The 23,098-nt window shown below is 38.9% G+C and overlaps 1 protein-coding gene across 1 annotated transcript in view; it reads right to left on the reverse strand.

The window, feature by feature from the left end:
* LOC122794935 overlaps positions 1-23,098 on the reverse strand; it is a 533,471-nt gene that overhangs the window by 341,554 nt on the left and 168,819 nt on the right. The window contains exon 7 of the mRNA XM_044063530.1: positions 2,586-2,795. Within this exon, the coding sequence (XP_043919465.1) occupies positions 2,586-2,795 (210 nt within the window). The remainder of the gene's footprint in view (positions 1-2,585; positions 2,796-23,098) is intronic.

Raw genomic sequence — 23,098 nt, forward strand, 5'->3', positions numbered from 1 at the left:
TGGAGACAAATTATTTGATATGATACTTCTCCGATTATGCATTAAATTCTATCTCGTATAACATTAAGTCCCTTTAGAGAAAGGGTGTATTTACATATCAGTTTACCAATGACATGCAGAGTTAGTAATTAAGAGAGCTTAGAAGTATTTTAGAGTACTTAATGTCAAAAACTAGTGGATGTTGGACATGAACAGGAATCTAGAATCCAGACTGATAAATATGTTGTGAACAGTGTATTTTCAGTATCTCTGAAAAGGCAGTACTTTTTAAGGTGTAGATTGCTCCATATATTCCATGTACCACACCTTCACCTGTTTCCAAAACATATATTAAGTATTAGGAGAGGGAGACATGGAAAGAATTATGAGGTAAAAAGCCACGTAGAGGTTGGTTCTCTGCATCGTCCTTCATTTTATGCTGAGTACTCTATTCCAGACTGCTTGCTATTTTTCTTGGCTTTCCTTGTTTGGGTTTGCCTTTTCATAGTATTTTCAAAGCACTGCTGATAACTATGAAATGTCTGAACTGTTGCTGCCAGGGAAGAATTTAACTCCATGGCATCTCTTTCATTTTTGTCTGAGGAATGCAAGCATATAAATGATTAGTAATATGCTCAGGTTTCTACCCTTGTGAGCTGCTGTCATACAGCTAGAACTTAAGAGCTTACATAATAGTGCTAATACTTAATAACAACTCCATCATACAATGTTGATGCACTTTTGGCTACACTGGAAAAGGAAAACCTGAGGTCAATGTTTTAGTTATATTCAAAAAAATGCATTTTACATCTTCTGTGCCGTGGAATGCCTATTATTTTCTAAAAGTAATTGCTCAAACATGGAAGTCCATCTTATTATTCAGAGATTTGAAAACTTGCCATTATGGTTGGTTATCTCAGCTTTGACCTCTTCAGATTCCAAATATATTCCTACTCAAGAATCTTGTAAATGGCTGCCATTGGACCACAGTTCATATGCAGTGGGAAAAATTAATGATTTTAGTGACACTATTTACATCTTGAAGGTTCCATAAAGTATATGGAAATCAGACAGAAAAAGGCATGGCATAGTGAATTTTACCTGGAAGCTCATTAATTATGGATTCCTTCCTCCAACTTTCCAAAGACATGTAGTAGGTGAACTGGACATTCTAAATTGGCTCTAAGTGTGAGAGTGTGCATGTTAGTGTGCGGTATATCCTCTGTGGAGGGCTGGGCCTTGGACAAGCAACCTGATTGCATAAAAGCCATACCTGCTGCAGAAATAATGAGTGTTGAAGGGTGCTCCTTACCTGACGTGCTGAATGCATGGGAGAGAATCCATGATGCAGGTTTACAAATTTAGTAATGATTTCCATATAGGAGGTCTATCAGGGTAGGGTCTGACAATCTTTTCCTTGTATGCCAGACATAGATTTTCCCTCAACAACCTGTAGGAGACAGAATACAGGGATATGGCTTTGAGGCAGTCTGCATAGGACATGCTACTTACACCCTGTATTCCTTTAGTGAGGAACCTCTGTGGACATTCCAGTTGTTGTATATACCTGATTAGGTACATACCAAAGGGACCACTGTACTTGGTGATTGGTCTGATGAATGCCAAATACAGTGGAACAATCACTTCCTTTGACCTAAACGCTATAACCTTGTTTATAGGTTGCACAACATAGAATAATTTCCACACTACTCGAAACATGTGATAGTCAAAGGCCAGATTACTGTCTATGTGTCTCCCCAAATCCCTGACTACTTGGTCAACTCTTAGTGGTGTGTTGTCAATATGATATTTATCAGGGCTGGATGACTTCTCAAATAATCCACAGAAATTCACTGATCAGAAATTGAATCTGGGCTGTGGTGGTGAGAGTGCCAAATCCTAACCATTAGATAACCCCCCCCCAAACAGACTACACTGAGATTTGAATTCAGACATAGGCATATCTAATTCATATTGCCCTATTGCTTAATCAGTTGAACTAATGGACACCACCTGTAATTCATGCAATTTTAATGTGCTTTTGTGCAGCTTTCCTCCCTGAGTTCTGTTAAAAAGGAACTTCAGCCCAGTCATACTTTACTTGTAAACAAATGCAAATAAGTAAATAAATAAAATGATAACTATATGATTTATTTCTGACCACTGGCTCAGAAGGATAGGGTTTATTTCTTTCTGACTGGTTTACACTGTTGATTTAACTAAAACAGATGAAGTTAATATGAAGTCACGTACTTGGGATGCTGATTACAAGAACTTTGGACATTAACAATAAGTCATTCATTTCATGAATGCTATTTAGATTCATAGTTTTAAAGATATTCACTTGGCAACCACTTCAGGAGACTGTTGAGGAGCCTTGCCCAAATTCCCTTTATCCGAAAACACTGCCTGGTTAATTGACTTCATCAAGATCACATAGGAGGCAAGTGAAGGCCGAGGGAATCATAGCTTTAATCCTCTGCAGTAACTGCCACACATTTAAATTGCTTAAATTATGAAGAAACCACAAAAGAATATGTTCAGCACTTGAAATGCATTTTACATATTTGTAACGGGTTATTCTTATAAGAAGAGCATAATATTACCTCGGTGTGTTATTGTTGTCAGGTACGTTGCTGGAGATGGGGTTGTTACACGAAGATGCTCACAAGTTCCATTTGAAGGCATTTCTCTTATGCAGGTGCAGTCTTCTTCTGTTGCATTAAAGCACCGTCCATATGTAATGCACATTTGGCTGTCCCACATGTAGCCATCTTCACAAATGCACTCTGTGCCATAATCCACAACTGTACACACTAGAATGAAATAACAATACTCATAAGAGACAGAAGAAAAGGTCCCAGCTCACAGTAAAATATTATGCAGTAGTGATAATGCAGCTGAGGGTTATGTGACCTCCATAAAGCAAATTAAGACCTAGCATTTAACCACAAAGTAAATTAAGAACTAGTGCTCACATGTTTATCTTTTGTTGAGAAATCCAAACATACAGAACAGGTTCTCTTTTCAAGCAGTAAAATCTAGCTTGACTGGGCACTTATAATAACTCTCACATTTGTGCTGGAAGCCAGAGATCAAAATTTTGAAAACAATGATGTAAAATTTCCACAAAAAATAAATAAATAAATAAATAAATAAAAGTATCAGATACCAAGTGTATGTAGAAAAAGTATATGAGTAGTTTGTATAAAATTCTTGAACACTTTAAATTCTGTGAGGCTGCATTCTGAGTATAAAATACAGGCTTATATTTACAGCAATTACACATTTATGCTGCTAACATTTCATATTCTCCTGTAAAGAACTTAAAGATCATGTGTAATTATTTTTTTTACTATTTTGTTTTGGTATAATTATGCCCTTGTCATGTAAAATGAGCTTTCTGATGCTAAAATGTGCAGTTTTTATTATAACTACTTCAGTGGAAGTATATTTATTAAGTTTAATAAAACTACAATTGTGTACACAAGCTTAATATAACAGTAGATGTTCGAATGATCACTGCTGCATTAGCTATAAGTGTTATATCCTACTAAGGATATAACAACCAGTCAGTTTCCAGAGCTTCAGGGCACCTTCCACACAACCAAACTGTCAGGCAGCTCCAGCTGAGCTTTGTAAAAGACAAGTTTGGGAATCAGACCCTTTAGAACTTTACTAACAATACAGAGAAGGAGGCTAAGCCCTGAAAGAACAAAGCTAGGAAAAATAAATAAATAACCACACCCTGACATAAAAAGTGCACCCCCCCAAGGGGGATGGGCAGAGGGAGTGGCTGCTGCAGCAGTGATCATTTGAACATCTACTGTTATGCTAAGTTTATTTACACAGCTGTGCTATGTTCATCATATTGATCACTGCTGCAGTAGCCTAAGCAGTGTGGATAGATTACCCATAATAACTACATTTGGAAAGTGGAAGGCGAAGAGTTCAGGAACCCCTGGAGAATGGTACTAGCAAAGCCTGATCTAGATCTAGAGATGAGTTTATAGTATTTGTAAATGTATGTGCAGAGGAGCAAATGGCAGCTTTTAGAATATTTCTAGAATTTAACCCTTTCCAAAATGCCATTGATGAATACAAGGCCCTGGTAGAACTGACCTTGAACTTGCCTGGAATATTTTTGTTATGCTGAGTACAGCAAATGGCAATAGCCTTAGATAACATTTGGAAATAGTCTCTTTTGACACAGGTTGTCCCTTCTTCTTATCTTCACAAGAAATGAGCAACTGATCCAAAGATCTGAAAGACTGAGTTCTCTCAAGACCATACCTGAGTTATCTGTAGGCATCCTAAGTACAGAGTATCCTTTCTCCCTCATTTTTAGATTCAAGAAAGAAAAAAAAAGGAGACAGATAGTTTGGCTTAAAGTAAACTGGAATAGCACTTTAGTTATAAAAGAAGGATTCGTTCTCAAAGAAACCCTGTCCCTATGGAAAATGAGATGGAGTTAACTTACCCTAGGAGTTCAGATACCATTCTCACAGAGATCAGAGCAATCAGTAAAACTTTAATCTGTGTTAAGAACATCATGTCAGCCCAGTCAGCTAGTTCAAATGGAACAAGTGTTAGCTTCTCTAATACAAAATTAAGATTGCAAGGTGGGGCCACTAGTTTTCTTGGAGGTCTCTTATGCAAAACCCCTTTTAAAAACATTTTGACATGAGACTGCATTGAAAGAGGAGGATCCATAGGAAGACATGCTGAAATGGCTGATTAATGAACTTTGATAGAGGAATAAGTAGGACCATAGTGCAGTAACTCACACAAATATTGTAAAACCACTTTGCCTTAATGGGTGCTGGATATGTCGTTGACACCAACTAGAAAACCTTTTCCATTTACTAATATATGATGTTCTAGTAGTAGGCTTTCTTGCCTTCATTAGTACCTGCTGCTCATCACCAGTAAACAAATGTCTAAAAAGAATCAAGACCTTATCATCAAGGCAGACAATTTAAGTTGATTAATACTGGGTGTACCATACACCCCTGTTTTTGTGTGAGTAGATCTAGTCTGTGAAGAAGTTTGTAGTAATTGCCTTTGACCACAGAAGAGCCAGAAGGGAGTCACCACAATGATCTTGGGGGACTCCTTCTAACTCTTTTAGTGTACCCTGAATATTATTGTAAAGGGCGGAAACACCTGTCCAGGCCTTCTTACATGGAGTCCTGGAACAAAATCTTGCCAGCTAATTGTTCAGAGAGAAGGAAAAGAGGTCCACTTGAGGAACTCCCACAAATGGATCAAATCTCATAAGACATCCTAATCTGGTTTACATTCGTGAGGAGCCAACCTTGTCCAGCTCACCATGTCTTCCACACAGTTTTGCTGTGATGAAATGTAGCATTCCTGTAGAGTGAGATTGTGCTGCAAAACTATATCCCAAGCTAACATGGTTAGTTTGCAAAGGTGGTACAGCCTGTCCCTTTTTGCTTGTCAATGTACCATACCACTATGGTATTGTCTGTACCTACTTGAAGAGGTTCCAGGGACCAAAGACGGTTCAGAGAGTTGAGTGTCTTGATAAGGGCAAGCATCTCCTTGATATTTATGTATTTGCACCTGTCTTTTGTATCTCACACCCTCTGCACTTTTATTCCTCCTGAAACTGCTCCCAAAGCAAAATCTGGGGAATCTGTGATGACTGACTGCTTCAGAGTAGGGAGGAGAAGGCGAGACCTGGAGTTAAGGATATCTGTTGTCTCCACCAAATGATTTCTTATCTGACAAATACCAGCAATGATACTGGGAAAAAAAGGGTGCTGATGCTGGAACCAAAGAGATTTCAGCTACTACTGTATCTTGCCAGGAGTATCATGAGAATCACAGATGGCATAAGACCTCAAATTTTGAGGTATTCTCAAGCAGTGACTGAAGTCTGAGTGGAAAACTGCACAACTAGATCAAGTTATAGATCTACTTTTTTCCTGATGAAGAAAAATTCTATGAATTGTGGTGTCCATTTAACATCCCAGAAACTTAATCCTGTGTGAATGAGTCAAGAAAGACTCACTTAAAAGAGAGCTTCTTGATACTTTAAAAAAGACTCTATAAAGATAAACAATTTGCCTAAACATGGAAAATATGGATACCCTGTAGCCTGCAGTGAGCTATAACTGCAGCTAGACTCCTTGTGAGCACTCCGAATGCAGTGGCTAGCCCAAACTGTAAGGCAGAAAACTAATAATGTGATCCAGACACAAAACTTTAAGAAACATCTGAAGTCCAGATGAATAGGGATGTGAAGATACATATCGTTTAAGTCTAGTGTTACCAAGAGACGTACAAGTAGATGAAGAGGTAACCGGTTGTGAAGTGACATTATTTCAAACTGGGCATGTTCACAAACAGGTTTAAGAAAGAAAGATACAAAAATGGTCTCCAACCATTTCTTTCTTTGGCACTAGGAACATCCTTGAATAAAACCCTTCCCACCTAGAAAGGTGAAACCAGTCCTCTTAATCCTTAGAACTGGTGTAAACAAAACAGTCTGATCTAGAGCATGAGAAATGTCTCCCTTGCAAGGAAGAATTTCCTCCCACTGCTATCTGTAACCTTGATGAATTATTTTCAGAACCCATTTGTCTGAAACTATCGCCAAAGTGAAAAATGGAGATTCAGACTTTCTTGAAGAAAATAGGGGGTCAAGGTGGAAGGAGATCCTGTTTCTTGAATAGCCATTCGGACTTGGACTGTCCTTGGTTTTGAAAGGTTTGGGACTTCTTTTTTGAACCCACTTGCCATTTCTTCTTAAATGTCTGTTTTACCTGCTTTTTGCCAAAACTAGATGAGGAGGAAGAAAATCCATTGGAAAAGGTGAGCAAACAAGTTTTAAAGACTCCCTAGACTATTTTGCCCCTTCCATCACACTTTTTGATCACCTCTGCAGCAGAGGGGTCAGACACTACATTTTTATCCAAGGGTGGATTTAATATCTCATTTTTAACATCATATGGGAGGTGTTGAGAATGCAGACAAGCAAACCTCCTTCAAACATTACCAGTGACCACAGCCCTGGAAGAAGAATTAGCAGACTCATACACATACACTGCAAACAATGAGTAGTGAATTGTGCAATATAAGAAACTAAGTTATTTAAAGCAGATTTGTCTTCACAAGAAGAAACTGCAGATAAAAAAATCCTTATTCTTTCACAATTAGTTAGAATAAACTTTACCATATGGGCCTGACAAATCAAAACTCTGAACATATGAGTTGCAGAAGTATAAATTTTTTCCTACCCATCAATAATATTACCATCCTTATCAGAAAGAGTAGGATTGGAATTAAATAAGTGCTTAACAGCAGTGGGATCAGCTACAGGTGCATCTGAGGTTGGGGAATAGTGTATAAAAATTAAAAATACTGAGAAACGTTATACAGTCTTTCTGAATTTTTGGCTGAGTTGGCTGAGTTTCTGGAAGATTGCAAGTAGTAATAAACACATTCTCTAAAGCAGGCAGTACAGGAGGAATGGGTGTACGATCCAGAAATTACTTTTGTAACAACTCATAGTATATTCTGAGGGACAGAGAAACCTCAGTGTTCTCCTACTGAAAACACTGATACATTCTAGCAATAGTTTCATAGAATGAGAAACCCTCTGAGGGAGAATCAGAAACTGAGCTCTTCTCTGAGTTTGAATCAGAGATCTGAGGAAAAAATATATCCATTCCTGCATCTTCTTGCTTAGATTCTTAATCTTGAACTCTTCAGAAAAACATAAATTTATCTTTATTTTACCAAAACATTACAAGAAGGATCAATAGCCTGAATTAAACCTAAGGCCAGACTCAGTAAACCACTCCTATCCAAAGAAATTTGAGGAGGAGTAGATACATGTTTGGTTTTCTGTTTCTTTTTTGACAGAAAAAAAGGGGACCAACCATGTTACTAACGGCAGCAACAGCTTCCCCGGGGATTGGATAAGCATTCTGACACAGCAGGGAAATCAACCCTGATCACTCTCCTAGGGCCAAAAGAAATGTCTCTACCTTGCCCACTGTGGGGACCCCAACAGCTGCAAAGGATGCGGCTAGCCCCTGGTCTGTAGTAGCTGTAGATGCTACAGCAGAGGGATCCAGGGTAAAAGATGAATTGTCTGAGGTACAACAAATGACCACAGCAGAGTCACCCTCCTGTGGCTCAGGCAAATTGCTAGCCTGCTGTGGTGATAAAGGCTGTTTATTTTTTTGTGTTTTGTAACCAGAAGGACTGACCATGGAACTGGCAGTGTATTCCATGGTCAAGGAAAAAATAGTGCCTCTTTCCCAGGGAAGACAAGCAGCAAATGCAGGAAAACACTATCAGTCTACCAAAGTTACTTCCTTGACACAAAAAACACAATAAACACAATAAAAAGCACTTTAAAACACTAGGCCAGCTCCATAAAAGTAAAATAAACACAATTCCTTCACAGAAAAAAATGTATTCAGTTACTTAACACCACTTTAAACTGAAAAGAAAAATAAGCACTATGTTTAAAAGTAAATTTCAGTCTCATGACGCTCCTTTAAACACAGCATTCCTAGCTTTAAAAAGAAGAAGACTGTAATAAAGTAGCAACACAAATAAGAAAATGGAAGTGTTTTCCTGAAAGGCAACTGATCTTCCCAGCAGAGGAACAGCAGATTTCAACCGTCAATCCTTAAAAGCTTCTGTGGAGCATACTCTTCAGTGGTGATAAAGCTCTGAAGGGTTTCACACACACATTTGTATTTTATTTAGCTCAGCTCAAACCACATGATAGTTTTGGTGCATGGAAGGTGTCCTGAAACTTTGGAAGCTGGCTGGCTGTTACATCCTTTGCAGGATATAACACATATAGCTAAGGCCACTGTTGCAGTGATCTATATGATGAAAATCTTGTGTTTCTATTTATTGTAAAATAAAAATAAAAACAGAATGGACAAACATCCAGCATTGGACTTTAAAAAATCAAATAGAAACAAGAAAAAAATCCAAAATCCACTGCGTCATTCATTCACACCAATCCTTTGTTACGCACAGAGTAATCACTTTCTTTTTGTCACATAAACTGCTAGCTGCAATAAAACTCAGCTCATAAAATAGTAAAAGAATTATAACATGATCTAAAACACATCCAATCAAGTTCCTTCTTTAAAATCAGTTCTTTCACTTGAGCTTGATCCACAGGACACATCCAATCATGTCCTTTCTTTAAAATCATTTCTTATACTTTGTCTTAAACCTCTTTTTATTTAAAACACTTTTAACTTTAATATAGTCATTCAAGCCTGCAGAATTAGTTGCATTTTTTTCTGGCAAATCACTGAAGATTGGAGACAGTATATAATGACATTTGAGTTTCGGACTTCCTGTCTTTCAGAACATGCATGATAACACAAATCTTATACTGAAGCATCTTTCTAGGATTATAAGAGCAATATTTAAACTCTTTCCCTATTTTTGGGCCTTTGATCCCCCCCCCCCAATTAATTAAAGCTTTGTCCAGATTTCTTGTGTTAAAAGTTTGGTGGGTATGTGTGGAGCAGTGAAGAACATGGGTTTTTTAGACTCAAAATCTCTTCATTGTAATATGGGTTGCCAAGTGGCTCACAGATCAGACACATGCTATCAAAGTGGGTGACTCCACATCAACCAGTAGACCTGTTATGAGCAGGGTGCCACAGGTGTCAGTTCTGGGCCCACTACTGTCTGGTATATACTTCTCAGAAGTTCAAGTCAAAACTAAAGGGTTTTGCTGACCAAGTTTGCAGATGATTGCAAACTAGGTGCAATCATTGAATCCCCAAATGATGTTAGTATACTCCAGGATGGTCTCACACAGACCATTGACTGGTATATTAGTCACGGTCTCAAACTGAATGCAAAGAAATACATCATCATTGCCTTCGGCACAAACAATGTCCATTCACACTTTCAATCAATAACAATACCCTAAGTACCCATGAAGTGGTAAGGGACTTGATATCACAGGTTGACCGCGACCTTAACTTCCATTGTAAAGAAAGCTTTCCACATACCTCACTTGATTAGTAAAGACATTGCCTCGAGAGCAAAAGAAGTTATAACTCCCCTATACTTGGTAGTTATCAGGCTGGTCTAAGACCCAAACCTAATGAACTTACTGCATATCTGTAAATCAAATGTGTCTAGGGCTACCTGTTCCAGAGACATAAATATGGCCTGCAACTTAAATAGGACATGCTGTAGGGACAGATTTATCTCCCAGCAACTGCCACATCTTTGGAACAGGCTACCAATTCATGTGAAACAGAGTCCCTCTATGACACTGTTCAAGAGAAACCTGGATGAGTGGATGGGGTGCCAACCTCCTGGACATGGGCAGTCATCACTAAATAGAATATTGGGTATTGACTAATATTTCAATGGTATTACATTAGGTTGAAATGGCTAGGCTTAAAATGACCTCCGGGTCTATAGCCTATGATCCTATGCTTCTATGATTTAATCTTATTTGCCACTCATATTCCTTGGTGTCTTCTGTTTATTGTGCTCTGAGCATCTGATCAATTACTTCCTGATTCCATATCATATCCTTCTCATGATGTAGTAGTAGGAAGAAAAAGTTTGTAATGGGTATGCATGTCTTTTGTAGTCGGCAGCAGATTTTAATACAAAGTAACCAGGATGCAAAATAATCATGAATCCACTCAGGCAAAAATCAAAAAATAATATATTCAAGTGAAAGATAACAAAAGTAAGATATAACAGAATAAGATTCTTTGTAAGGTGTATTGCTCTTGGCACACAGTGTAATAAAACAGATATAACTGTAGTACATAACCATTTGCCAATGAACTGATCACTTTTAGAGATAAAACTGTGTATGTGTGAATCACATCAGTGACAGCCCTAGTGTGCAATTAGTTTTAAAGTTATACTGCCAAAGGATTAGCACTGGAAAGAAAACATTTGGAATAATTTGCACATCTGTGAAGATGAAGATGCAATAAAATGATCATTCCATAGAAGGCAACTGTTTACTGCAGTGTGATAAACAGCTGTTTATTGCAATATGACATCTATGTTATTGCACTGTTTGGCAAGAACAATAAACTTTATTCAGAATTTGTTTGCAGTTGATTGAGTGCCATGATTATGCTCTGAAATCAGGAAAAAGATAAACTTTTTAAAAACCTTCCTGGTGCAAGAATCACACTTCACAGCACTGATTGATGCTTAACAAAAGCTTTTTAACAGTTAAGTGTTCCTAAGATGGGTTCTCATACTAGGGACAAATTGAGGACAGTGCCGACCAACAAATAGAGTAATAGAAGGTTAATAGCTTTTAAAATCTGTTAGAAGTTCATTATGCCATCACAACAATCAGAAGGTGTGTTAGATTGATGTTTCTCACCTTTTAAGTCATTAATTCTACAGAGTAGTGCTTTGTTTTGCCTGCTGTTTATACCTTTCAGCTTTCCCTGATTTTACAGAAAGTCCTTGATTTTTACCTCTATAGTTGCCTGTCACTTGGAAAAGTTGACCTTTCTGGTAAATCACTGAGGATAATAATCAGTCCATAATGCTAGGCTTTAGAGTTTCATACTTATTGTTCAGAAAATGCATGTTGATGTAAATCCTTTTGCTCTATTAACTTTTTAAGTGAATTAGAACAGTATTTCAAAAACTGTCCCTGACTTGATACTTTTCCTTCCATTGTTTTTGGATTTGTCCAGGATTTGTAATCAAAGAAATTGAGATGTATGTCATTGTCTGTTAAACAGTACTAAGTGCTTTACCAGCTTTCAAAGATGGCCAAACATTTTACTCTCCAACAGATCTTTGTTCCTCTTTTCTATCAGTTTTCCCTCTTTAGCTGGTATTAAATGGAGCAGCTAAAACTCTGTGGAGTACAGATAATTTTAATTGGGTTACCAATCATAATCTTTTATTACATGTTGTTGACATGGATGCCAAGCTTCATCTCTTCAGCTTCACTCTTGATGAGAATTCCTTGGTATCCAAATCTCAAACACATAATACACTGGTAGTGGTCAGAGGCCCAGTCATAATCCTCTACAGTTTATTTATATTAGTTACCAGCTTCGCATTGATCAAAACTGATGAACTTCAGTCACAGCCCAGGTGAAAATATTTTCACAGTTGATACAAAAAAATGAAGAATTAATTAAGATAAGTACAGCAATTAAGACAATACAAGATGTCTGAAGTTATCTTGATGGAGGATAAGTAGTGCAGCATACATCTACCTAAGATTCAATCAAAAACTACCAGTATTTGCATTATGTATAATATAATTAACAAGTCAGTGGGAAAGCAGGCAGGAAGAGTAAAGCAAGGTGAAACAGAGAACTGGAACCTTAGTTTGAGAGACAGCCTTACAAGACTATCTGCAAATATATAGAGCTGAGTATATTTTTCTCTATTATTCTGTATTATAGAGCTAAATTGTTGCTTAGATATCTGTTGTCTTACTGTTCTGCAAATATACAGAGATCAGTATATATTTTTTTGGTTTTATAATTTGCACTCTGATTCCTCACATCTCTGTTGAAACTGGTCCCCCCCCCCTCGCTGTTCTTGGTTGTAGTTTAAATTTGGTGGCTTTTGCAGTGCCCGCCCCACTGCAGATTTGATCTAGGACACTCCCCCAGTCCCATCTCTTTACCGCATTCTACCTAATAAACCCTTTCTGCACTTGCTTTTAGTCGTTTTTAAATTTAATTACATTTTTTTAAACTGTGTGTGGATTAATATTGCTACATACTCAAGTGTGCCAGCTTGCACTGCATGAGAATTGTTTTTACTACTGCTTTTGCTACTTTTCTAAAAAAAAAAAAATGTATCTGCTTTTACTGTATTTGTGTTTCTTCCTACTTTGTTTTGCTTTTGCGTCATCTTAAAAGTACTCAATTGTATTTATTACTGCTTGGTGTAACTCATTCTAAGCCTTTTAGTTTAAACACTTGGGCTTCAGACCAGTTGTTTTACATTAAGAGGGTTTGTGGTCTGCACTGTAGTGGCAGAACAGGCAGCTTACATCCTTCTGAGTTGGGAACTGCTGATTGAGGGCTCAGTGTCTGTTATTTTAAAGTGTTTTAATTCTGGTTTAAGCACTTGGGCTTTCAGGCCGGTTATTTTACATTAAGAGGGTTCGTGGTCTGCACTCTTGTGGGAGGAGAGGCTTGAGTCTGGCCTTCTGAGCTGGGAATTTCTGGTTAAAGGCTTATAGTGCATGCATATCTGAACTGTTTCTTACTGAAATTGGTACACCTTGTTTGCTGTAGCATAGACTAGATCCAGGCCTGCTGAATCTAGCTTTGTTTGTATGCTTGTTGTTTATTTGCTTGTTATTTCCCTGGAACACTAATTCCACCTAAAATGCGGCTTTTCAGCGCTTCTGTGGATCCCTAGTAATATCTGCCTTGCTTACTGTACTTATTTCCTTGTTTCACTTGAAAGAAAGTTACTGTTTGTCATTTTTGCATTTAAGTTACCTGTAGCACATTGCACTTAAGTTACCTGGCACTCGCTCACTAAGCAATTATATAAGTCAGCACTAAAAAATTAAAAGCACTACACCCTCACAACCTCCCCTTGAGTACCTTGTTCCCCATTGGCCCTTGTTTTCAATTATAAAAGAATTCCCAATACTATTCTAGCATGTCCAAATGTCAGTTGTCAATCTCCTCTCCGGTCCAGCTGGTGAATCTGGGAATCTTGAGGCAATGTTACAACTGCCTCATGTACACAGACAACCCTCTCCTCCTGCCAACAAATTCCAACACATGTGAGAGATGCAACCATATAGCCAAACTGGAGGCTAAGCTCTCTCAACTCAGTACTGGTGTAACCAGTCAGGAGGAGAAGGAAACTACACTCACTACAATTCCAGTCTCACATAGACCTACCACGACAGCAAACCAAACACATAATCACACAAAACCATACTCGGAGGCTCTAAATAAAGATCTGCCTAAGCAGCAGAGACCTCCAAAGCAGACACCCAAGCAACCTCTACCCCAAAACAAAACACGTGCGACACATATCTCACAAAGCCAGTGTGCCGAACAGTGACAGCCCTTAAGGCTAAACAACACACCTGATACACTTGTAATAGGTGACTCTATCGTCAGGCACACTAACGTCCCGCTCACCAGGCTGAACAAGGAGAAGGTCACGGTGAGCAGCCTGTTGGGTGCTAGGATCCGCCACATAACACAAGCACTCAGGTCACTCCAAGGCAAGTACAAATATGACTCAGTCATTGTCCATGCTGGTGTGAATGACCTGAGATGTACCCCCCTAGACTACATGAAAAGAGACATAGAGGAGCTCTCTGAGCATGTAGCCCAGGCCGGTATGACCCTGACCTTGAGTAGCATCTTACCCTCACCAAGAATGATGCCACAATATGAAGACAAGATGATCAATTTCAACAATTGGCTTAAGTATTGGTGTCATTCAAAGGGGATCCAATGCCTGTCAGCCTGGGATGATATGCTCGACAAGCCACGATGCTTCGCTAAGGACAGCTTGCACCTGTCACCCCTGGGCATTCGGATATTGGCAAAGGCTCTTGCTACCCCCATAGTGCCTTTTTTAGGCAAGGCTCAAAAGACAAACCCACCTCCATAGGTATCACAAGGGATAAGAAACTAAGAGTAATGCTACTCAACGCCAGAAGTCTAAACCTCAAGATGCACGCACTCAAAACTCTCCTTAGCATGGAGAACATCGATATCTGTGCAGTAACAGAAACCTGGTTCAGGGCTCCCGAGAGCACCCCAGCACTACCAGGTTATACCTCATACCATGCTTTTCGGACCCAAAACTTGGACCAAACTACAAAAGGAGGGGGAGTATCAATATTCATCAAAGATACCCACACCTCCAGGTTGGTGGCACAGCACGAAGCATCAGAGACTATCCATGTGCAACTAACAGTGGGTAAAACTGCCTTCCAGTTTATAGCCTGCTACAGACCACCCTCCCAAACCCAGGAACCCCACTCGGCCTTCCTTAGAACACTGGAAAATATGAAGGTCTCTCCAAACACCATTATATTGGGTGACTTCAACTACCCAAACATAGACTGGGAGCATTACTCTAGCTCCAATACCCTAGCCCAAAGGTTCCTAGAATTCATAAACTCAAATGCTATGGAACAACTTGTTACCACTCCCACAAGAGGGGAAAACATACTGGACCTGTTCATCACCAACATGGGGACTCTATGCTCCAGACCAGAAGTGTATCCCTCACTGGTAAGATCAGACCATAAACTAATCCAACTGGATATTCACATCCCGACCCCACCCCCTGCCCAGAAAACCACAGTGAAAAACTTCTCTAAAGCAAATTTCACACTCCTCAAAACTGAGGTGGAATCTTTCAAAGCCCCCGGGCCTGTGGAAAATACGGCCCAGACCGCAGAATCCTTTATAAATGCATTCTATGAACACCTTCAGGAATGCATGGATCATGCAATCCCAAATAAAACCAAGACCCAATCCTCCAAAGGCAGACGTCCTGTCTGGTGGACCCCAGCCATAAACAAACTATACAATAGAAGGAGGAAGCTACTACATGATAGAGCAAAATCCCAAAAAGGGAAGGCATCTCTGATCAGTATTAGCAAAAAACTACGGGCACTCATAAAATCATCTAAGGCCAGCTTCAAGAGAAAAATTGCACAGGACACTAAGGATAATCACAAGGCTTTCTTTAGTTATGTTAGGAACCTGGGTGGGAATTCCCAGATATACTTAGAATTAGTCCAAAATGACAAAAAATACACCGAACCCACAGACATTGCCAACATCCTAGCTGACAGGTTCAGTGCAAACTTCTCCCCTCCCTCCCCACCAAAAGGGCAAATATCTATCCCAGCAGAGTGCTTCCCCCCTGACATCTCAGATGCTCAGGTAAGAGGCACCCTCTCCAAAGCAAAAAACACAGCATCAATGGGACCAGACGGTGTCCTGGGCTGCATCCTACATGAACTCCAAGAAGAGCTAAACCCAAACATAAAACTACTATTCAATCTCAGCCTTACTACAGGATATGTACATAAAGAGTGGCGTACAGCAACAGTGGTCCCTCTCCACAAAGGTGGTGCCTCAATGGACCCTGGAAACTATCGCCCCATAAGCCTGACTAGCTTGGTCTGTAAAGCTGTGAAAAGGATCATCATGGACCTCATAAATAAAGATATCGGGGACCTACAGACACTGGATCCTACCCAGTTCGGCTTTGTTAAGGGCAGAACCTGCCTCTTAAACCTGGTCAACTTCTTTGAAACCATCACCAAGGCCATTGACGAAGGGAAGGTGGTCCACACAGCCTACCTAGACCTCGCAAAAGCCTTCGATACAATACCCCACTCGGGCATTATAGATAAGCTCACCAGCTTAAATATAAACCCCTATGTCACTAGATGGGATGCAAACTGGCTCAAGGACAGAACCCACATGGTTAGAATTTCTGGAGCCATGTCAGACTCCAAACCAGTTACAAGTGGCATCCCACAAGGCTCAGTCCTGGGACCTCTCTTGTTCGGTATATATTTCTCGGAGGTACAGGCCAACACGGAAGGACTGTGGCTGACCAAGTTCGCAGATGACTGCAAACTGGGCGCCATAATCGACTCTCCAGCCGACACAAGCATCCTCCAAAAGGGCCTCATAGAAACAGACAACGGGTGCCAGAGCCATGGCCTCAAGCTAAACGCCAAAAAGTGTATAGTCATCCCCTTTGGCAAAAAAAAAAAAGTGCCCACAAATTACCACATAGGTGGTAATCCATTAAGTACAGAAGAAGTAATTAGGGACCTGGGGACCCAAGTTGATAGCAATCTCTCATTTGACAACCACGTGGCCAAAGTGGTTAGAAAAACATTTTATATACCCCACCTAATCATGAAGGGATTCACATCTAGATCAGGGGAGGTCATTGTGCCTCTTTACTCATCCCTCATCAGGCCCATAATCGAGTACAATGCCCCTTTTGGGATGTACCTTACCAAACACCTGCAGCAACTGGAAAGACCCCAAAAGTACCTCACCAAGAGGATCAAAGGGCTCAGACAGATGCCATATGCTGCCCGGTTAAAGAAACTCCAGCTCTACTCAGTGGTATACCGCCTGCTCAGAGGCGATCTGTGCCTGATGTATAAAGCCATGTCCAACCTGGAATTAAGGGACATGCTGCACCTCAAAAAATCCAAATCCCATCGAGCTACGCGCTCGAGAGACTTGAACCTCAGCACTGAAATAAATAGGACATGCTGGAGGGACAGATTCATAACCAAGAGGCTCCCTTCACTCTGGAATAAAATCCCAGTCCAGGTTAGGCAGAGTCCCTCATTGACTCTCTTCAAGAGGAATCTTGATGAGTGGATGGGAGATCGTAGGTTTACCCCGGGTATCACTTCTGTGTCACTGTTAGACAGAGGCACAGTATACTAACCTCGAAAAAGGGCATAGCAAAATTAATTTAAAATGGGTGGCGAAAGCTAAACATACTCTGGCTAGGCTTATAAATGCCCCTAGGGCAGATAGCCTAGTATGGACCTATGAACCTAAGAAGGAATATCGTAGTATTTAGATGGCATGACCATTGAAGAAGCAGGTACACTGGGTTTCTTTTAAAAGGTACATTTTAAGTTCCCCTCTGAATTTGGAGTAGTGGGTACTTTTGTTTGGGTATGTTGGGAGATCTTGATAAAGTGGGGTTATCAGTGGAAGAGAACGATGTTTAGTAGAGTGGAGGTTAGCTGTAAGTGTTGTGACAGTGGGAACTGTTTGTGAATAATGCCTCAGATTACAAGATTTCTTTTCATGGAGTTTGTCTGACAGAGGTGAAAAGTTCTGAGATTTAGTAGTTTCAAGTGCAGAGAACCTTTATTTATTGATGTACTGTTTGAGTAACATATTGTACCTCATTCAGCATCACCTTGTAATGAAATTGATTATAGAGTAGAGAAAACATTCCTAGCCACTATTATGTCATCAGCAGTCGGGGCTGGATGGCACAGATTCAGGAAGTAGCTGGACAGCTGTTCAGCATAAAGAAAATACTAACAGCTCTATTAAAATTTAGTTTCAAAAACTCTAAGAACTTGAAACAACGTCTGTGTTATAAGCATAATAGGTCCTATGGGCAGTTTACCTCACAGCGTAAGGGCACACATGCATGCAGGACTTGTAAAGCCTGCCCTAATATTTGGTCAGCTTGTATGGTTATACACCCTGTGAATACGAAATCCATAGAGTTTTCTTTCTGTGCAGACTATTTCACCAAAAACATAGTTTACATGGCTAAGTGCAACCTATGTGACTGTTTTTACATAGGTAAGACTAATTGTATGTTGAAGGAAAGGGTGCTAGAGCATTTCAATGACATATGTAACAATAAATTAACTAATGCACTAGCCAAGCATGTGTCTGAAGCTAGGGGGAACCATAGTTTTATATTCTTGTTTCTTCAAAAGGTTAATGACAGCTTAAGAGAAGGTGATCTACATAATGAGACAGAATGTACTGAGTTGAAATGGATTGTTGACTTTAAAGCATATGCCACACCAGGTTTGAATACTGCTGTCTCCTTAAAACCTATTCTAAAGAAAATAGGTTTGCCTCATTAATCATGTTTGTTTTTATTGGATGTTTAGAGTCTTTAAAAAGTTTTAGTAACTGTTGTTTTTATTAAGGTCTGAAGAAGCAGGCAACTGTGAAAGCGCTAACCTAACTTTATTTTTGTGTGTTTATATATTAAATTGTTTTACTCTCAGCATTCTGATGCCTTATTTGTTTTTAATTCTATATATATATATATATATATATATATATATATATATATATATATATATATATTGAGAACAACAAAAGAAGTGGAACCAAGGCTCAAGTAGTGCCAGTTACCTTTAGAACAAATAAGTGGAATATATATAGTTTTTAAATAACTCGAGCCCTCAATTTTAATATTAGAGCTGTAGAGAACTGGTCATTAAGTCCCAAATTGTGTGTTGCATCTAACTTCAATTGCCAGATCAACTCCCTATGCTCCAACTTTGCCTTGTGGGAGTAGATCTGGCAACTGAAGCTAAAATTGAGGGCTAGTGTTATTTAAAATTATTTAAATTGCTAAAAAGGTTTTACACATTAATTAATCAATATATAAAAGGTTTTTAAATCATTGTGGTATTTTATAAGTTTTGAAAATGGTTTGGTATTTTTAGTGCCATACTTATTATATTATATCATGTTTTTTATTTGAATTAATGAACTGTGTAATGTGATTGGATGAAGGCTGACATGTGATATTTCTTGAAGAGAAATTTGAACTGGTTTAATTGTAATAAAATGGTCCTGATGATGTCCCGTATTGTTTTAGGAGTGAAAGTGCTCAACCTATACAATGATACTCAATAAACAAGTTCTTTATCATTCGAATTTTTATTTTTTAGAGGAATATTTTGAAAGATTATGCAATCTGACAGTTCAGTTCTAAAGGTATTGACACTATGTGTGCCTTGATCCTACTTCTTTTGTTGGTCTGGTTTTGTTTGGAGACTGCACGGACATGTGCTAACTCAATTTTGTTTCTATATATATTCCATGTATCTGGGTAGACCAAAGACATGACACCCACAAAATGAGGATGAGAAATAAAAACCTCAGTTATTAACTGATAATGGTTTTCTTCATTTTAGAAACAGAACAGTGGCAACTATCATTACTGGCAGGCAGTGTGTAAATGGGAAGAATAACATTATAAGGTTTGTTTGGCAAATTCCAGTATATCAAGAATTTAAGAAGGAGTTATTGAACCATGCTTGCTGCTAACTACCAGAAAAGATATTTTCTTTATTTGTTTATTTATTTTTTCTTTGTGAGTTACAGAAAGTAAAACAAATTGTATTTCACCAACCAAGCAGCCACTTAAGAACAGCCCTTATGGTGACTGTAGTCAATTGCTGCTTTTATGCCTGGTGAAACTGGAAGCCAAATCAGTATCATAAGAGCAAATATTGAACTTCTCCCTACAAATGTTTCAAGTTATACTGTCATGTGGAATTTTAGAAAACAGCTTTAGGGCATGCTTCTCAGGTTTACTTTGCAAAAACCATATATTTTGTCAACAATAAAACAAGACATCTGCGGTAGTGCAGCGGTAGTGTTGTTGCCTCACAGCAAGAGTTTCTCTCGTTCGGTTCTCGGCTGGAGTGCGGGGAGTGCCTTTTGTGTGGAGTCTGCATGTCCTCCCCGCGGTTGGGTGGGCATTCAAAAGACATGCGTAAATGGCCGTGCCTTCGTTTAAGGTTGAACGTCAAGCTGGCACCTTGGCGTTCATCAAAATCTACTGCCAATCATTAGCGGACCTGAGTTCCGCTGTGGCAACCCCTAACCGGGAAAAGCCGAAAGACAACAACAACACACTTATATATATATATATATATTTTAAGGTATCACTACTGTGGATAGAGATGTTTTTCCCTAGAGAACATCATGTATCACCTGTTAGTCTGACCAGCTCACAATGGTCAGAATATTTCTCATTTTAGAAATGTACCAGGTCCTATGAATATTTGTGGACACAACATTCCCATTTACTACTGTTAATTCTTTTTTTGTACCACTCTGTAGAAGTGCTCCTCAAGGGATCATGGCACATTTACATATTTTGTGTGTTTTATTTACAGTTTGTTTACTGGACAAGTACAGCACTGATCCATAAGGACCAATTCCGGGCTCAGTCCAGGCAAAGACAAAGAATAATACATGGTGAAATGTATATACCAAAGAAATCACTAAAACTGTAACACTGAAATTAAACATAAGCATGCAAATAAGAGAACAAAATGTAAACAATGAGAATGAGAAAACCATTGCAACAACTAAATTTAAGTATAAATCCTTTATTGATCTAATTAGTTCCACTAGAACAGTAGCCTCTTTTCAAGAGAATCCCAAGATTGCATTTATGCTACTATGCAAAAAGATGGTGCCAGAGTGCTCCAATAGCAGCAAGGAGGAGGCCCAAGGGAAGCAGCATCATGGAGGAAGACAGAAAAAGTGAAGAGTTTGGAGATAGAAAGTGAGAATTTGGAGAAAATTTTATTCAATATGGATCTTCAGAATGTAACCAAAGATTCCTGTGTGGTGGATGCTACCGCTGGACAGTGTTTAGCTGTTTTCATGTAGAAGGAAGTAAGTGAGTCTGGTCTGTGATGCAGATAGCAGAACTGGGGTCAGGAGGGCTTGCAGATGATGTTCTGATAAATATAATCAAGTAGGATGACCCAGGTGACTGTTTTGCTGTTTCATTGTGTGAAATGGCAGATAACTTTTTTTGAAGAGTTTTTTTTTTGTTGTTTTGTTTTTTTTAACATTTTTACCAGGAAAGCCCGATTGGAACAAAGCCAATTTTCAGCAGAGGCCTGAGAAGAAACACTCCAGATGCATGTCTTTGAAACACAGGAGGAAACCCACATGAATGCAAGGAGGACATGCAGACTCCGCACAAAAGGCACTCCCTGCCAAGAATCAAACCAAACCTCTTGCCGTGAAGCAACAATGCTATGGCTGCACCACTACATCATCTATTGAGGATGGTAATGTGGAAAAGGAACCACATGATGTGGCAGCATGGAATGCAGCAGTGATAGAAAATAGATGAGGAGAGGAGCAACAAACTGAGAAGGTGTCTGGTTTTCTAGCAGCAGATAATGCAGTGACTAAAACATATGCAGCAACGACAGCAGGCAAAAATGAAGAGCAGCAACAAACTGTATGTAAAACTGTTTCTATAAAGAAGATAACAACTGTGAGAAAAAGAACAAAGAGTGACACTGTAATAGACAGATATTATGTATGCGACAATTTGGTAACTGTTCTTTTATACATGCTGGGACAGACACTTTTTGTGACTTAAAATTTGAAAGTGATAGACCGATGATGAAATTTCTGTAATTGTTTTAAAAAAGAAGAACATCAACCTATTGCACAATTATTTGTTCTCTGGCAGTAAAGCAAATGTTAAAAAATGTTACTTTACAGTGTAGAACTCATGAATTGGAAGAAAGTGATGTTAAAGAAATACATGCAGGATGTATTTGAAACTGCTGATAGTATTATGAAAGTTGGAGATAAGAAGAAACTTATGGAATGAATGGTGGAGGTTGAAATCTGTTTTAAAATGTGAAGTAAACATGGTGAAACACTTGACAAGTGTCATTTTTGTGGCTGATCATAGAAATATATTAAGATATGCTGGCCACACTAAATTATATTTCTTTTGTGGGGACTTTTCTCATTTAGTTAATAATTGCAACAAAGTACAATTTAGCCAGTGTGGGGAGAAAGGACATACAGCAAGAAAGTGTGCGCCTGAATCCAGGTTGTGTAAAAGAGGGACAAGTTTGGATCAACTGTCATGAGTAATCAGTAAACAATTAAAAACAAAGGAAATAAAACAAATATAAGGAAGGACAACAAGAGACTAGGGGAGAAGGTGAACTACATAAAGAAGAAACTGTAAAAGAAGTAGAAAAAATTATGGAGGGTAAAAAGAGGAGAGAGAGAGTGCATGCTGGAAGAGAGGCCAAGAGAAGGGATTCACACTACTATTACACACGAGCGTGGGTGCACGTGCACACACGCACACACACACACACACACACACACACACACACACACACACACACACACACACATATTGTAGACAGTGAAACACCTAATTCTGCGGATCAAGACATAAACCCAGGAAAAAGTTTCAACTGAAAAAAAAGAGTAAAAATAAGAAACAAAAATTCACTTAAACTTAAAAAGAAGGAAACACAATGATTTTAGAGTACTTTCAGTGAACATGAACAGTATTATTGACAGTGTAAGAAGGAAAGGGATACTAGAACGGTGTGCAAATGTGATGTGGATGCTGTTCTCTTAGAAGATGTAAGATTCCTGACAAGTAAAGAAAGACTGCAAATAGAAAAATTGTGTGTTAGAAATTTAAAATGGAACTTAGGAAGTGAACATTACTCTGGAGTGGCTGTGTTATGTAACAAAAAAAAAAAAAAAACAAAGAAAAAAAAACAATGGCAATACTAGATGTAACGTTG

The sequence above is a fragment of the Protopterus annectens genome, chromosome 2.part1 (assembly GCF_019279795.1).
Source record: "Protopterus annectens isolate FY-2018-M chromosome 2.part1, PAN1.0, whole genome shotgun sequence".
Taxonomy (NCBI): domain Eukaryota; kingdom Metazoa; phylum Chordata; order Ceratodontiformes; family Protopteridae; genus Protopterus; species Protopterus annectens.